This window comes from Microcaecilia unicolor, unplaced genomic scaffold, assembly GCF_901765095.1.
Source record: "Microcaecilia unicolor unplaced genomic scaffold, aMicUni1.1, whole genome shotgun sequence".
NCBI classification, from domain to species: domain Eukaryota; kingdom Metazoa; phylum Chordata; class Amphibia; order Gymnophiona; family Siphonopidae; genus Microcaecilia; species Microcaecilia unicolor.
Window position 1 is genome coordinate 255,789 of NW_021963043.1, and position 15,439 is coordinate 271,227.

General features: G+C 46.2%; 1 protein-coding gene across 1 annotated transcript in view; it reads right to left on the bottom strand.

Moving 5' to 3' along the window:
- The window catches only part of LOC115458826 (TRAF3-interacting JNK-activating modulator-like), a 56,700-nt gene extending 41,608 nt beyond the window's left edge, over positions 1-15,092 (bottom strand). The window contains 4 exon segments of the mRNA XM_030188645.1: positions 4,418-4,562; positions 4,931-5,079; positions 5,082-5,318; positions 14,969-15,092. Of these exon segments, the coding sequence (XP_030044505.1) occupies positions 4,418-4,562; positions 4,931-5,079; positions 5,082-5,265 (478 nt within the window). The 5' untranslated portion in view covers positions 5,266-5,318; positions 14,969-15,092.
- Between the last annotated feature and the right edge of the window lie 347 nt (positions 15,093-15,439).

The following is a 15,439-nucleotide window of genomic DNA, read 5'->3' on the forward strand; positions in this document are numbered from 1 at the left end:
AGTAGTAGCAACGAAGGTTATCAGTGTAAAGAGTTCAGTTTCGTCTAGTTCATGTAGAGTCTAGTTACAGTGGTGGAAATAAGTATTTGATCCCTTGCTGATTTTGTAAGTTTGCCCACTGACAAAGACATGAGCAGCCCATAATTGAAGGGTAGGTTATTGGTAACAGTGAGAGATAGCACATCACAAATTAAATCCGGAAAATCACATTGTGGAAAGTATATGAATTTATTTGCATTCTGCAGAGGGAAATAAGTATTTGATCCCCCACCAACCAGTAAGAGATCTGGCCCCTACAGACCAGGTAGATGCTCCAAATCAACTCGTTACCTGCATGACAGACAGCTGTCGGCAATGGTCACCTGTATGAAAGACACCTGTCCACAGACTCAGTGAATCAGTCAGACTCTAACCTCTACAAAATGGCCAAGAGCAAGGAGCTGTCTAAGGATGTCAGGGACAAGATCATACACCTGCACAAGGCTGGAATGGGCTACAAAACCATCAGTAAGACGCTGGGCGAGAAGGAGACAACTGTTGGTGCCATAGTAAGAAAATGGAAGAAGTACAAAATGACTGTCAATCGACAAAGATCTGGGGCTCCACGCAAAATCTCACCTCGTGGGGTATCCTTGATCATGAGGAAGGTTAGAAATCAGCCTACAACTACAAGGGGGGAACTTGTCAATGATCTCAAGGCAGCTGGGACCACTGTCACCACAAAAACCATTGGTAACACATTACGACATAACGGATTGCAATCCTGCAGTGCCCGCAAGGTCCCCCTGCTCCGGAAGGCACATGTGACGGCCCGTCTGAAGTTTGCCAGTGAACACCTGGATGATGCCGAGAGTGATTGGGAGAAGGTGCTGTGGTCAGATGAGACAAAAATTGAGCTCTTTGGCATGAACTCAACTCGCCGTGTTTGGAGGAAGAGAAATGCTGCCTATGACCCAAAGAACACCGTCCCCACTGTCAAGCATGGAGGTGGAAATGTTATGTTTTGGGGGTGTTTCTCTGCTAAGGGCACAGGACTACTTCACCGCATCAATGGGAGAATGGATGGGGCCATGTACCGTACAATTCTGAGTGACAACCTCCTTCCCTCCGCCAGGGCCTTAAAAATGGGTCGTGGCTGGGTCTTCCAGCACGACAATGACCCAAAACATACAGCCAAGGCAACAAAGGAGTGGCTCAGGAAGAAGCACATTAGGGTCATGGAGTGGCCTAGCCAGTCACCAGACCTTAATCCCATTGAAAACTTATGGAGGGAGCTGAAGCTGCGAGTTGCCAAGCGACAGCCCAGAACTCTTAATGATTTAGAGATGATCTGCAAAGAGGAGTGGACCAAAATTCCTCCTGACATGTGTGCAAACCTCATCATCAACTACAGAAGACGTCTGACCGCTGTGCTTGCCAACAAGGGTTTTGCCACCAAGTATTAGGTCTTGTTTGCCAGAGGGATTAAATACTTATTTCCCTCTGCAGAATGCAAATAAATTCATATACTTTCCACAATGTGATTTTCCGGATTTAATTTGTGATGTGCTATCTCTCACTGTTACCAATAACCTACCCTTCAATTATGGGCTGCTCATGTCTTTGTCAGTGGGCAAACTTACAAAATCAGCAAGGGATCAAATACTTATTTCCACCACTGTATCTAGTATTTAGGATGGATCATTATGGTATGCCTTCTTGAACAAGTTGGTTTTCAGTAGTTTTCGGAAGATTGTTAGGTCATGCACAGTTTTTATGGCCTTTGGTAGTGCGTTCCATAGTTGCGCACTTATGTAGGAGAAACTGGATGCATATGTGGATTTATATTTAAGTCCTTTACAGCTGGGGTAGTGGAGATTCAAGAATGTGCGTGCTGATCTTTTTGTCTTTCTAGTTGGCAGGGCTATGAGGTCTGTCATGTGGGTCGGGGCTTCACCGTGAATGATTTTGTGGACCAGGGTGCAAACTTTGAACCCAATTCGTTGTTTTAGTGGGAGCCAGTGTAGTTTTTCTCTTAGGGGTTTGGCGTTTTCGTATTTCGTTTTTCCAAATATGAGTCTGGCTGCTGTGTTTTGGGCAGTTTGGAGTTTCTTAAGGATTTGTTCTTTGCATCCGGCATAGATTGCATTGCAGTAATCTAGGTGGCTTAGCACAATTGATTGTACCAGGCTGCGGAATATTTCCCTTGGGAAGAAAGGTTTTATTCTTTTGAGTTCCCACATTGAGTGGAACATTTTCTTTGCTGTATTTTTTGCATGGCTTTGAGTGTGAGATGTCGGTCAATTTTTCATTTGTTCGTATTTCTTAGTTATTTTTGTGGATTGCTTCTATATCATAGCTGTTGCATGTGTGATTCCACCCCCCCCCCCCCTCTTCAGTTTCTGTAGTTGATAATAACCAGACAGTGCTGCAGCAGACAGATCAGTATCCGATGGTACTGCTCAGTTAAGTGTTGCTAATCAGTGGCCAGGGTGTTCAGCGTCATTTAGCTGCTGGAGCCTCTGCTGCCCGGTTAAATGGTTTTCAATATCTGGCCCATAAAATATTATTATTGGACAATTTTTGGCTCTATAAAAAATGTAATATGCGCATAAAAATTGGGCAAGTGATTGAATTTGTACTTTGAGGTTTGGACTTAATGGTGGGTCTCTTCCCATATAAAGTCAAAATAGGTGGTTATGGGATTTCCTAAGTTCTGTTGCCCTTTATCACACACACGTTTTTTGGTTTTATGGAACCACTAATAGACTTACAGTGACAGAACTAGTCTCTGTGGATTTATTTTGGTTTATGGATGCCAGTCTTTTTTTTTTTTACTAACCATGATGACTATCTTTGGATACTAAAGAGTCACCCAATCATCTTCTCGGTCCTTGAAGCCGCCAACCCCATTAATAGCAATGCAATACACAGCTTCATGTCTGAACATTATTTTTCTTATTAATATATTTTCATGTTCAAATAACGCAGAAAACAGGAAACAAGAACAGGAGCATTGCCATACTGGGACAGACGAAAGGTCCATCAAGCCCAGTATCCTGTTTCCAGCTGTGGCCAATCCAGGTCACAAGTACCTCTCACAAGATCCCAAAAGAGTAAAACATTTTATGCTGCTTATCCTAGAAATAAGCAGTGGATTTTCCCAAGCTTATGGCCTTTTCTTTTAGGAAATTATCCAAATCTTTTTTTTTAAACCCTGCTAAGCTAACTCCTTTTACCACATTCTCTGGCAACGAATTTAAGCCCAGATCAACAGGGACATAGAGGGGCCCTTTTACGAAGCCAATCCGGAACTACTGCCGGGCTACCTCAAACGCCTGATGGTAGTTCCCACCCCTAGCACTTGCCATTTCTAGCGCTACAAAATCTTTGTAGCGTCAGAATTTAAGTGGTTAGCGTGGGAGCCCCTACTGCCATCTCAATGTATGGCGGTAAAGGCTCTCCACCGAAGCGGCCGTGCGGTAAGCGGTTCACTTACCGCACAGCCATTTTATTTTCCCCAAAATGGACAGCCTTTTACCCGCTGTGGTAAAAGGGGGTCTTCAGCGTGCATCAAAAAAAACGGGCTGAGTTAGCGCAGGCCCCCTTTTACCACATCTTATTAAAAGGACCCCTAAGAGATCTTGTAAAAATAAAAAATAAAACTACTAAGCAATCAATATTATTCCACAATATTACCTGGCATTTCCCTTAGACCCTATTTGAACTAATTCCCTCACAGAAAAACTAATACTTAACATCATTACTTATTTATTTTTAGCAGGGGCGTAGCCAGACACCCAAGTTTGGGTGGGCCTGGACCCAAGGTAGGTAGGCAGAACTCCGCCTTGTCCTACAAGTGATTTGGTTTCTCCCTCTCTCGCCTGCATGCCATATAGTCTTTCAAACATCCCCTCTCCCCCGTATACCTTTTAAATAGCAGATTTTCACCGGCAGCAAACAGTTGTTGGGAGTTTTGGGCTGGTGGGGCTTGGGGTCCCTGCCAGCCACATTATAGGTGTGCTGCTACTTGGTGGGCCTGAACCTAAAGTGGGTGGGCCTGGGCCCACCCTTGGCTACGCCACTGATTTTTAGTCAAGCAACAGATGCTTGAGATGGGCAGGATCTTAAAAAAAAACAAAGTCAGAATCTATAAACTTTATTAAACAGTTCAGGGGAACTTATTAGCTCCAACCTCAGGTTATCTGAATTTTTTTTTTTTTTTTTACTGAGATCTCAGTTGCCCAGCTCGTAGTCCCAAGGCCTGCTCCATGGTTCTCCAGTCTTACTTGTTTGTTTGTTACATTTGTATCCCACATTTTCCCACCTATTTGTAGGCTCAATGTGGCTTACATAGTACCAGAGAGGCCTTTGCCGACATCTTAAGACATTCAAGATGTTTTGCAGTGGAACATGAAGCCCTGAGAACAGACCTTACCTCTGTCTCTTTTCAGACCTCCTTTGGCGACGAGCTCCATGTTTGATGTACCAGAGGAATGAACGTTAAAACTCCGGGAAATATTATTCAGTGTACGCAAGGCGTGTGGGTAACAGAAGAGGGGCTTGCTGGAATCCCAGGATAGCTGAGAATAATGAGAAGGGGGAAAAAAAGGCCTGAAAAGTTAACCCCAATATATATAGAGAAATAGGGAATACACAAAATATAAATATATCTCTTACTAATTCAACACAAATTCAAGATATCTATGAGTCTTTATTCTTATATACCTACTACTCTGGTTTATATATACCATCGTCAATTTTTCTTTTTCATTTGTTAATTTTTATTTTGTGGGAAAAAAAATTTTGTATTAGAAAAGTGCTCAGTTTACCTACAGGAAAAAAAAAAGGATGATTTGTGTCTTATCACAGAGATCGCAATAGTTTTGGAAAGAGTTGTCATTAGAACTAAATGGACAAGTTAAGCAGAATCCACGGTATGGTTTGTTACCTTTTTAACTACTGTAGGTCCATGAAATCTCCGTTCTGCCGTGTCTCTGAGAATGTCTTCATGGCTGGGGGGATTCAGGGTCCTGCCGAGAAATCTGATTTTCCTTCCTTCATCATCTGTACTTAGATTTCTTCTCTTGAAAAATTCCTTTGGCGGGGGCTCCCGGCTTGGCTCGTGTGGTCTTTGTTCACAGATTTGCCCACATGGCGACACGAGGTAACGTTGACACGGCTTCTCAGGATCTCGTGGGTCACTAGCCTTCGGTCCCGTTTGTCGTCGTAACTTTCTGAAAGATGTCGGTGATGTTGTGGCGATCTGGCACCTTTATTGATCATAGTTTATCCTTGTTGGATAAACCTCTGAATGGGCGAAGTTAGGAATCTGTTTCCTATTAACATAAAAGAGAAACATAACATTATTTGAATGATAAAAAGAGTCATTTCACCCAGCCAAATCTTGTTTGTCAGGGAGGTCCTGGGATGTGACTCCTGGTGCCCCTGCTCAAATCATTTTATGTTCCAATTCCCCAAGGGCCAGTTTCTAACCACAGAACAGGTGCTGCAGAGGTTCTGGTCCAAAAGCAGGTGATCGGTATTGGGCCTCTAGTAGAGGGGGAAGTGCCTGTAAGTGCCGTTGAGATATAGGGTGACATGATACAGACATTCAAATATTTGAAAGGTATTAATCCGCAAATGAACCTTTTTCGGAGACGGGAAGGCGGTAGAACTAGAGGACATGAATTGAGGTTGAAGGGGGGCAGACTCAGGACTAATGACAGGAAGTATTTTTTCACAGAGAGGGTGGTGGATATCTGCCCTCCCGCGGGAGGTGGTGGAGATGAAAACGGTAATGGAATGCAAACGTGCGTGGGTTAAACACAAAGGAAGCCGGTTTAGAAGGAATGGTTCCATGGAGTCTTAGCGGAGTTTGGGTGGCGACGCCGGTAATTGGGAAACAAAACGGGAGCTGGGCAGACTTCTACAGTCTATGCCTTGGTCGTGACTGAATAGATAGGGATGGGCTGGAGTGTAAATTTTAAGGGGCTTCGATGTTAGCTTCAGAACTTAGTACAAGAACAGTGCTGGGTAGACTTCTACGGTCTGTGCCCTGAGAGAGGCACGGACAAATGAAACGCAGGTATACATATAAAGTATCACATACCATGTAAATGAGTTTATCTTGTTGGGCAGATTGGATGGACCATGGGAATCTTGTAACTCTTTAGGATTCCAGAATCTTCAGAACTTTTAGTACAAGAAGAGTGCTCGGCAGACTTCTACGGTCTACGCCCTGATCGTGACTGAATAGATAGGGATGGGCTTGAGTGTAAATTTTAAGGGGCTTCGATGTTAGCTTCAGGACCTTTAGTACAAGAAAGTGCTGGGCAGACTTCTACGGTCTGTGCCCTGAGAAAGACAGGGACAAATCAAACTTGGGTATAAAATATCCCATACCATCTAAAATGGGTTTATCTTGTTGGGCAGATTGGATGGACTGTACAGGGCTTCATCTGCCGTCATTTACTATGTGGGGACCATAGTGTTCCAGTTTCATTTTTTTCATCTGAAGCAGAAGAAAGGGTCCCATTTGAGTGTGAGACCAGAAGCACTTGCCTGTCAACGCCACTAAAGGGGTGACACATGCAGTACAGTGTTATGCTAGAGATGCCAGGGTCCAAGGAAGGATTTGAGAAGGGGCACCAAAGCCTATTGGCAGGCACCGTCCTCTATAGCCATGGGGGTCTAGAGGGGTTGCCTTGCTTGCACTTGCATCCTCCCCCCATGCCGGCCCAGCCATAGTTCCTGATTGGGTTCATGTTTCTGGAGACAGTTGACTAAGCAGTGTGCAATGCTCCTAACCTAACAACCCCCCACCCCCCTGCAGAAATACACATGCCATGAGAACATACTTTATACTGAGGAGTAGCTTAATGGTTAGTGCAGTGGCCTGAGAACCAGGAGAAGGCGGTAGAACGAGAGGACATGAAATGAGATTGAAGGGGGGCAGACTCAAGAAAAATGTCAGGAAGTATTTCTTCACGGAGAGAGTGGTGGATGCTTGGAATGCCCTCCCGCGGGAGGTGGTGGAGAGGAAAACGGTAACGGAATTCAAACATGCGTGGGATAAACATAAAGGAATCTTGTTCAGAAGGAAGGGATCCCCAGAAGCTTAACCGAGATTGGATAGCAGAGCCGGTAGTGGTAGGCGGGACTGGAGGTTGGGAGGCAGGGATAGCGCTGGGCAGACTTATACGGTCTGTGCCCTGAAGAGCACAGGTACAAATCAAAGTAGGGTATACACAAAAGTAGCACACATGAGTTGTCTTGTTGGGCAGACTGGATGGACCGTGCAGGTCTTTTTCTGCTGTCATCTACTATGTTACTATGTAATTCCCTCTGCAGTTCCTTGTGACTCTGGGCAAGTCACTTAACCCTCCATTGCCACAGGTACAAAATAAGTACTTGTATATAATATGTAAACTGCTTTGATTGTAACCACAGAAAGGTGTTGTATCAAATCCCATCCCCTAACCCTACCCCAGGGCCGCCGAGAGACTGAACTGGGCCCGGGACAGAGCTACCGCCTCCGGGACCTGGGCAGGACCGCCACCCCCCCCCCCCCCCCCCACGATTGTCGTCGCTGCCACCCCCTCACAATCATCGTCCGCTGCCACCCCACCACCACGATCGTCGCTGCTGCTGCCCCCCCCCCCCCGAATCGCCGCCGCAACTGCAGTTGAAATGCCTTGGCTGTCGGGGATCCCGAGGCCCCACCAGCAGAAGAGGGTCTTCCTCCAGCGCTGCTCTTCACTCTGCCGATTGCCTGCCCCTGCCTTTTTCTCTCAGGACATCTTGGTTTCAAAACCGAGCATGCGTGCCTGAGAGGAAAAGTAGCCGCTTAGCAAGCAACGGGCAGAGTGAAGAGCAGCGCCTGGAGGAAGACCTGCAGTGTCTGCTCCTCCGGGTCCTCCCCAGCCTCCAAGGGGGGGGGGGGGCCCAGTGCTGGAGTTTTCTCTCTCCTGCTCCTGTTGGGACGTGATCACCCAGGTCCCATCAGGAGCAGGAGAAAAAGAGAGCCCTGCGCCGGGCCCCTCTTGGAGGCCAGGGCCCAATGAATTCCCACCCCCCGCCCCCCCCTCTCAGCGGCCCTGCCCTACCCTATGTTTCCTGCTTGAGGTGGCAAAATGAAGGGGGAGGGAGGGAGGAAGGAAGGCAATGTTAGTTCAATCCAGCAGTCACTGTACTACCCCTCCCCCCCCCTGCCTTGGGGTTTCTGCCTTTACTACTCTCTTAGGAGACACTCCATGAGAAATAAGACCCTTTTCCTCTCACCGCAGGTTTAATCCTCAGGGCATGCCAGATATAGAGAACATGCACACCTCTTGACAAACAAAGTGGGGCTCTCCTGTGAAATCGAAACATGCTGCAGCTCAGAAGATGTGTTCCTTGCAGGGAAAATCCACCCAATAACTCCCCCGAAATCCCCTGATCAGGCATGAAGCTACTTCTCCAGTGAGTTTCCAAATTTGTGCACATTCTAAGTGAGGACTCCCACAAAACTCTCTAATTGTGAAAGCATGGGGTCTCCTACCTTAGACCTCGAGCACCTTCCCAGGACAGAGGAGAGAACAGGAAGTAGTGGCCTTTGAGTGAACTGATTGGTGGCTCTCATGACATCTCCCAATGGGGGAGGGTCTAAGAACCACAAACTCCCTATAGACACACATTGTGCAGGTTTTCAAGAAGAAAACACTAATTAATCTCAAAGAATAAGGCTAATATGAGGTGTGTTTCTTTTTTTGGTAAACCTGTCTGGAGAATCAATCTTGCTGAACGTAGGAGGTAACAAGAAAAGGAGGAGGAAAAACCTCACGTAAACGAGAGCGACAAACAAGTGAGGTAAACTCAAGGAGGACTACTACTACTACTACTTGACATTTCTAAAGCGCTACTAGGGTTACGCAGCGCTGTACAATTTAACATAGAGGGACGGTCCCTGCTCAAAGGAGCTTACAATCTAAAGGACAAATGTATAGTCAGTCAAATAGGAGGACGTCAAGAAGTCTTTAAGTTTACATTAAAGGCTTCTTGATATTCTCCTTGAGTTTACCGAACTTCTTTGTTTCGTCAAACACAGGAGGTAGACAGGTGAAGCGGGTACTTAATATAAAGCAGTCCCCCGGCCCTTTCCCCATTATTTCTACATTCTCACATAGATTAAGAAAGCCATAGGTTTGTGAGCCTCAGATATGGTAAACTTGTATCTCTTCAAGAGTAAAACCTCTAGACGTCCTTCTGCTCCCAAAGAATACCAGGCAAGGCAGCGAAGGTACTTACAGTCAGTCCCTATGGAGATGCTGACTCCTATCTCAGCTAAGGATCTGTAAACAGAGGAAGGAGAGATGAGGAACAAATTCACAACTGACTCCCAAGTGGTTTACCCCTATTGCACGAGGGGCCCTGCATCTTTGTTTTTACTAGGACTTGCAGTTTCTGCATATCCTATTGTAACCCTGGCTTGCCCCTCCTTCTGGGCCGCTGGCTAAGCTCCCTGGAACAGGTACCCAGGACCAGGGCTCATAAAACAGATTTGTATCTCAAATGAGCTGGGCGCAGGCGGGGGGTAGGCTGAAGAGTAATCTTTCACTGGGTTCTCTTAAGTCCATTCTCATTCAAAAAGTAACCAGCAGTCGTCGGGATTAAATTTCAACCGGATTTACTTTAACAACAACTCAGAAAACACATCAAAAACACAACACAGTCAGGGCATATAATAATTCCAGATCCGCTTCAGATATAATCTCCAAATCGCCAAAAGAAATGCAAACAGTCATTAATCTTCTCCAACACAGTTTCCTCTTATACTTCTGTCCCCCCACACAGGGATTCCTCCAAACACCAAATGAATGTCCTATTAGAAGTGAGGCTCCCTCGCTCACACTTGTCCTACCCAGGGTGTCTTTTCCCCATTGGGAACTTCTTCTTGTTCCCACGTCGGGAACTCCCAGCAGGCACCCTCTGCTCTGTGGCATGGGCTTCATCCATGGTATGCCACAGAAGTCCTCCCCCTTAAGTTTGAGACTTCCCCCTCTGTACTTGAATCTCAGCGGGGGTGGGCAACCAAAGACCACGTTCTTCTCAATACCACTCTTTTTATGAACTGGCCCTGCCCAAGTCCGCCTACCAAGCTGGCAATCCCAACTTTTGTGGTCTTAGTGACCTCCCTGAAAATCCTCCCCCTACCACCCTAAAGCAGAGGCACTTTTCGGGGTGAGGGGAGGGTCACATCTACAAATCCAGACCCAGCCCACAGAGTTCCAGGTGCTCAGGAGCTAAATAATAATCCTAACCGACTCACACACATCCTTGTTATCAGTACAGGAGCTGACTCTGTGGGTGCTTGAGCACCCCTAATATTGAGAAAATTCCTTGTATGTGTCCAAGGAAAGGTTATTTCCATCGAGCTTAGCAACCCCCCCCCCCCCCCCAATAATTATGAAAAGTTGGCTCCTATGGTTATCAACAACTGCCAACTGCATCTTGTTAAAAACCCTTTGGTACTGTCTCATGGCAAGACGTTTCAGAAGCATGACCTGATCAACACAGCTCTCGAAAGCTCACCACAAATTGATTAAGTTAATCCAACAAAAAGGAATTTCCTACAATTTACTTGATGAGCCTTATTTCTGGAGAACCATGAACCTTAACGTAATGTGCAGTGCAGCCTCATAGAACGTTCCCCACCTCTCCTTGGGGGCATCTCTAGCTAATTAATTCTGCACTACCTGCTGTGCCCCCATTTTTGACAGCTGGCCATTGCTCCAGCGGTATCGCCTACTTTACTGTAACTTCAAGATTTATATTCCACTTTTATTGCTGTTAGCAGTACGGATTGGATTACAGAAAACTTACGTTCAAACATGCAAGTACAGGATAGACAGTCCTGATATGTGGGCCCTTTACGTCAACTCCTACCCCTACAACCCTGCATGCTAAGGTGACCACCACCATCCTCACCAGAAATGGCATTTCCACACCAGCTGATGGGCTGAAATTCACCTCATTGGTTTGACCCTGTTTGTTATCTCGTTAGTTTCCTCCTTTTGTTTGTGTAAAGTTAGAACAAACTCAACTGGTTGCACGACTTTGCTCGGAGGATGGGGTATGTTGTTTGAAGGTCACCTGAGTTTCTCTTTTGTTTCCTTACGATTCCTGGATCAACTTTGAAAACAATCCTTTCTTCCCTCTTCCTTCATCGTACATGTCTTAACTGCAATCTGTACCCAGCAGAGTTTCTTGGCTGTCTGACAAATATGTTCATCATGCGTTAAATAAAAATGTCAAAGAAAAATACAACTTGAAATGTTCATACAGGACTTCCCTACGCCTCTTCTTCATCTGATGCTGTGAGAATGGTCACGTGACACCTCTGAGCTGTCAGTTGGGTAAGACCTTGTGAAATCGGATGTCTACTGCCTAGAGCAGTGCCTTTCAGTGTTGCCTGGACTGGGCATTGTATGCCGGTGGCATCCAAATTCTGAATGATTCTCTTTTTAAGGTTGCCTTCAGAGGCAGGTCTTCCCCCAGCCCCCTCCTCCCAACATTACTACTACTACTACTACTTAACATTTCTAGAGCGCTACTAGGGTTACGCAACGCTGTACAAATTAATAACTAAGGACGTTCCCTGCTCAGAAGAGCTTACAATCTAAAGGACGAAATGTCAAGTTGGGGTAGTCTAGATTTCCTGAGTAGAGGTGTTGTGATTAGGTGCCGAAAGCGACATTGAAGAGGTGGGCTTTGAGCAAGGATTTGAAGATGGGCAGGGAGGGGGGCCTGGCGTATGGGCTCAGGAAGTTTATTCCAAGCATGGGGTGAGGCGAGGCAGAAAGGGCGGAGCCTAGAGTTGGCGGTGGTGGAGAAGGGTACTGAAAGGAGGGATTTGTCTTGAGAGCGGAGGTTACGGGTAGGGACGTAAGCCCCCTAGAGATTACTCCTCCCAACATTCCTGATACAGTTGTTACCTGAGACAGGTCATCTGAGGTGACCACCTTTTCTCCTATCAGCTACAAAATTTTGCCTGATTACCACCGGGTACACACTGGCGCTACAAAAATAAAAATATTTTTGTAGCGCCGAATATGACGTGCACTGGGGGGTGCTAAGCCCATTCCGCCTCTTTGTAAAAGGACTCCTTAGTTTCCTTACTTCCTGCAGTACCACCAACCCAATTCGGAAAAGCCACAAAATTCTTGTGAAGGACAGATACTTCAGCAAATCAGAAACTCCATAGTTTGATTGACAGAGAGAAGCATTGCTAGAGAAGCAGGCTGCAATACACTCATCTGCAGCCTGGGGGAGCTTTTGAGCAGGATCTGAATGAAATTTTGTGTTTTCATAGTTCAAGGGGACAAGGTGGGCACATGGGATAGTTCAGAATCCCTGAACAAGAGATGCTGTAATGTGATCCCTCTATTATATCTTCTGTGTTAATAAATTATGATACATTAATTTAGTTGTGTTGGCAGTGGTTTTCCTTATTTAAAAAAAAATATATTTTTCTTTATGCATCTTTGAGTCTTTCCTCATAAGCCCTTCCTTCACTACCACTCCTGGTGTCACTCAACAGATGTCACAAAGCACCTTCATCAGACTGAAAAGTAGAAAGCGCCTCTTCTGAGCTGCATCTCAGCACCACTCTGGTAAGGGCCATCACCAAAGCATCCACGGCCCTCTCTTCTCTTCAAGCGGACGGGGAAGACATCTTAATATTGAAATGAGCAAAATTAGCAAGTTAAATACTGTTCGCAATATTTTTGGTTATAACATTTGGAGGGGCGTCTTAAGTCCGATTTTGGATGTTTTGCTAAAAACATCCCAAAATCGAGTGGCGAACATAGTCATTTTCAAACCTGAAAAAGGTCTGGTTTTTTTTTTTTGGGGGGGGGGGGGGTGTCTAAATGGCAGATGACGTTTAATGTGAACAAGTGCAAAGTGATGCATGTGGGAAAGAGGATCCCAAACTATAACTACATCATGCAAGGTTCAGCGTTGGGAGTCACGGACCGAGAAAGGGATCTAGGTGTCGTCGTTGTTGATACGTTGAAAACTTCTGCTCAATGTGCTGCTGCGGCTAGGAAAGCGAATAGAACGTTGGGTGTCATTAGGAAAGGGATGGAAAACAAAAATAAGGATATTATTCTGCCGTTGTATCGCTCCATGGTGCGACCGCACCTCGAGTATTGTGTTCAATTCTGGTCGCTGCACCTCAAAAAAGACATAATATAGTGGAATTGGAAAAGGTGCAGAGAAGGGAGACAAAGATGATACAGGGGATGGGACGGCTTCCCTATCAGGATAGGCTTACGATAAACTGTTTATTCTGCTTATGACTTTGTAATTCTTTATATTGTTACTATGTAAGCCGCATTGAGCCTGCCTTGTGTGGGAAAGTGCGGGGTACAAATGTAATAAATAAATTTAGGGCAACATTTGGTCGCTTATTCATGATTGAAACAGGTCTAGCCAAAACGGTCTTAATTTTGGCCCTAGACATTTTTGTTTTGTTCCATTATTGCAGAAAAACATCAATCTTTTGGGGGCTGCCCGTGTCCCACCCAACACACCAAATTTGGATGAACTGTGGAGAAAAACCTCTACATTCGGAGTGTTGGAAATCGCAACGTGGACATTTTTGAGAGAAAAACGTCCATCCTTAATGACGTTTTTTTGGACATTTTTTGTTTGTTTTGAAAATGAGCCCCATATTGTACCAAGACGGCATCATGTGGTTGGCATGATGGCAAATTGCCAACCAGTGTTAATTGATGAATGACTATAACTTGCATAGAGTGGCGGGTGAAGCTCTGGGCCACCTCGTTGGGCAGAGTGGGTAGACAGTGCAGCAGGGGTGTTGCTATGGGGGGGCCAAGGGGGCCTGGGCCCCTGTAAATTATATCCAGGCCCCTGGTTTGGCTGGCGGGGGTCCCCAACCCCCGCCAGCCGAAGCCGCCTTCAGCGCCGTCCTCAGCGCAGCCTTGTTCCTGCCCTGCTCTTCTTGCTCCTCCTGTCCTGTCCACACTGACACTCCTTTACATGAAACTGAGGAGCGTCAGCCTGCACAGGACAGGAGCAGCAAGATGAGCAGCGCAGGAACGTGGCTGCGCCGGAGACGGTGCTGAAGGAATGCTTCGGCTGGCGGGGGTTGAGGACCCCCAGGGGCGGCAGCGGGACGGCACTTAAAATGTGCCCCCAACCTCGGGCTCTGGCTCCCTCCCACCGTAAAGGTCTTTTATCTGCCATCATTTACTGTGTTACTGTCTTTCTCCCTGACCATGTGTACAGCTCCCCTGTGACATGCTCGGGCCTAGAGCTCCATGACAGATTGGGGTATCCCAGTTCTGGACCCTCGGTGCTATAAGGCCAGCTCTTAAAATACTTGTGCTCCAGATCTGGAAGATACACAGTTGGGAGCGTCAGTGGCAGCTTTTTTGGGAACTGGTTTGACAGGATAGGCTAATTCTGTTGCTCGAATTTTCATAATTTTGCTGCTGCGCCATGGCCATAAACGTCAGCCGTTCAGGCTTCTGGTCCTGATGCTGCTCCCTTAAGTAGAGGCACCGTCTCTTTTTCACTTAATAATTTATTTAGTATTTAGCTCAGGCCTTTCACTTGGAGAAGTGCAGATCTCAAATGCAGCCTTAAGTGCAAGCTGGCACAGTGGCAAATGTTAAGTAGAGATGTGGAACGCAAGTAAACAAATGATCAGTTTTTCTTTGCAAATCTGTCAGGGCAGGTGCCAAAGTTCTGAACAAGCTGCATTTCAACTCCGATTCACTACCCACACATCTTCTTACGACTAGTTTCAAGGTATTCGCATCAACTCTAAGACAGACTGCAGGTCTGTCCTTCCAGCCGCTGCATTCACACATCCTGGACTGGCCCCCCAGTCGAGCCCACTCTTTCTGACTCCCTCCATTCATGTTCACAGCAGCTAAAACTCTTGTCGGTTTGTTCCCACAACCTCCATGAAATTTACCTTAGGCCTTGCATCTTCCCTTGAAGCACCAAACACAGCTCTTTAAAATGAAAAACAGGTGAAAAGCCAGAGGACAAGAAAGTGAAGGCTGGTGAAATTCTGCACTTCTGAAGACAAGCGCCTCTGTGGTACTCTTTTCATAACCCACAATACAGCCCCCCCCCACCCCCCCACCCCACAATGACTGGCCCTGCCTTTATCTCTCCTCTGCAGGCGGCATGATATAGCAGAAGTCAAAAAGGCCTCGCTTGAAGTGACAGTGTACTAAGACCTTCTGTTTCCCATAAACCAGAGCACGGGCAACATTTAACCAAACTTCTGCCCTCAATCCCTTCCTCCCAACCAACATAATAACCTTGACCCCGAGTCATCCCAATGACAAGGCCACATACCGGCAGAAGTGAAGGTTGTTACTGGAGAAGTGCATTAGAAGCCACTTGGGGCTTTATTCCAGAGCTGTGAGGGGCCCCA